Source organism: Penaeus monodon, unplaced genomic scaffold (genome assembly GCF_015228065.2).
Source record: "Penaeus monodon isolate SGIC_2016 unplaced genomic scaffold, NSTDA_Pmon_1 PmonScaffold_1572, whole genome shotgun sequence".
NCBI classification, from domain to species: Eukaryota; Metazoa; Arthropoda; class Malacostraca; order Decapoda; family Penaeidae; genus Penaeus; species Penaeus monodon.
In genome coordinates, this window is record NW_023644953.1 from 35,001 (window position 1) to 36,997 (window position 1,997).

Consider the following 1,997-nt stretch of genomic DNA (forward strand, 5'->3'; position numbering starts at 1 on the left):
AATATAATAAAATGATAATCATAATAATAATAGTAATAATAATAATAATAATAATAGATAATAATAATGATAATAATATTAATAATAATAATAGCAATAACAATAATCCGTTTCCCCTAAGGGATTGGGGGGGGGGAGGTATAAAGGTAATATTAATAACAACATCTAAAACAATAAAAAATAACCAATGATAATAACAAGATTTACTTTGATTATCATCATTATTATTATCATCATTACCATCATCATGATAACACCAATAATACGAAATTTATATAAAGTATATTCATCGTACTTAGAACTATCTATCCCCAACTCTGTTTTTTTTTTCTCTCTCTCCAACCCCTTATATACGATTTCAGAATGTTCTTGGCCTGAAATTCAGCTCCTGAGAACAAGACCCTCCCCAGAGTATGAATGAGGCACACCATCTGTAACTCTGGAAGTAGTAATAACGACGAAATAGAATCCGGGTGTTAATGTGTGATATTCCGCTGCATTAATACATTGTCAGATCTCAAAAAAGAAAAGAAAACAAAAATGAAAAGAAAAAAAAAGAAAAAGAAAATTGTGGGGAAGGTAAAAAAAAAAAAAAAAAACGTCAAGGACGTATGATAAGTATCCAAATTTAGAAAAAAAAAGAAGAAAAAAAATCTTGCTTCGATCAATACCCTTCTTATTATCATCCTCCATATGCTGAAAAGCATGGTTCTTATTAGACAAGTCGGGCAAGCATCTTAAACTCTCCTTGTTATCATTATTAACCAGTATTCAATCAAAAGACATATTTTAACAACACGTTTAGAGTTAAGACAGTTATTGTATCTTTCTTTCTTTGATATATATATAGCAGGCTTTAAGGTCGTCATCAGTAACCCCGTGATAGCGTGATGAAATGAACAATGTTTTTTCTGCTATTCGCACAACGAAGAAAAGAAAGGGAGAGAGAATAAGAGAGGAAGGAAAGGAGAGAGAGAGGGGGGGGGGGTTACTGACAGGCAGACGAATAGGAATAGGATAGGGAGGGAGAGAGAATTATTACGAAAATTTTATTTGGAAAAAAGGAAAATCCGGAATCTGATTTAGATAAGACCTAAATTGGTTTGAATAAGTCGGTATACACATGTGCCATGGTTAATGAAAAAAAGAATATATAAATAAGCTTTAAAACTTGGTTTCAAGAAAGAAGTGATCTGATTTGCTCTCCTCGTGTGAATATATATATATATATATATATATATATATATATATTGTATATATATATATATGAATTATAACGCACGTGCGCACTTTGTATGCATGCACGCACATATGTACATACACACATACACCAATACGCTTACAGACCGACACAACTACACACACACACACACACACACACACACACACACACACACACACACACACACACACACATACACACACACACACACGCAAGAATCACATATTGTATATATGTCCTAAATACCACGTAGACTCAGACCTCAAATTTAACTGTAACGAGACCACCTGGCAAACCTTTAGAAGTAATTTGGAAAGCACAAAGACCGACCACTGAGATCGCACCTATATTTTTACCCGAACCCCTTCCTCCTCCTCCCCCTAGCGCCATCTCATGGGACCCTCGCGTGCTTAATGGGTCTTTAAACGATCCCCACGACAGCTTAATTACCATGGATATACTACAGTCTACGCGGTGGAAGAGTATACCCCAAAGGGTATGTTAAAATGCACTTGTCAAGACGAGCAGAAAGGGAGAGAAAACGGACACGAGGGAGGGGGGAGGGGGAAAGGGGGGGGGGGGGGCGGCGAGAGAGGTGGCGAGCCGGACAATTTTGGGGAAAATTAAAGCTTCAAGAAAGGAGACGTGAGAAGTGATGGGCCGCCTGTATATAAAGCCTTGACGCTATTCGTGTGTGTGTGTGTGTGTGTGTGTGTGTATTGTGTGGATTGGTCCCACGCAACACACACCGCACATGCACAAAAACATCATTAGA

The 1,997-nt window shown here is 36.9% G+C and overlaps 1 protein-coding gene across 1 annotated transcript in view; it reads right to left on the bottom strand.

The window, feature by feature from the left end:
* The window catches only part of LOC119569493, a 13,054-nt gene extending 12,623 nt beyond the window's left edge, over window positions 1–431 (bottom strand). Inside the window, 1 exon segment of the mRNA XM_037917635.1 lies at window positions 355–431. Within this exon segment, the coding sequence (XP_037773563.1) occupies window positions 355–431 (77 nt within the window).
* Between the last annotated feature and the right edge of the window lie 1,566 nt (window positions 432–1,997).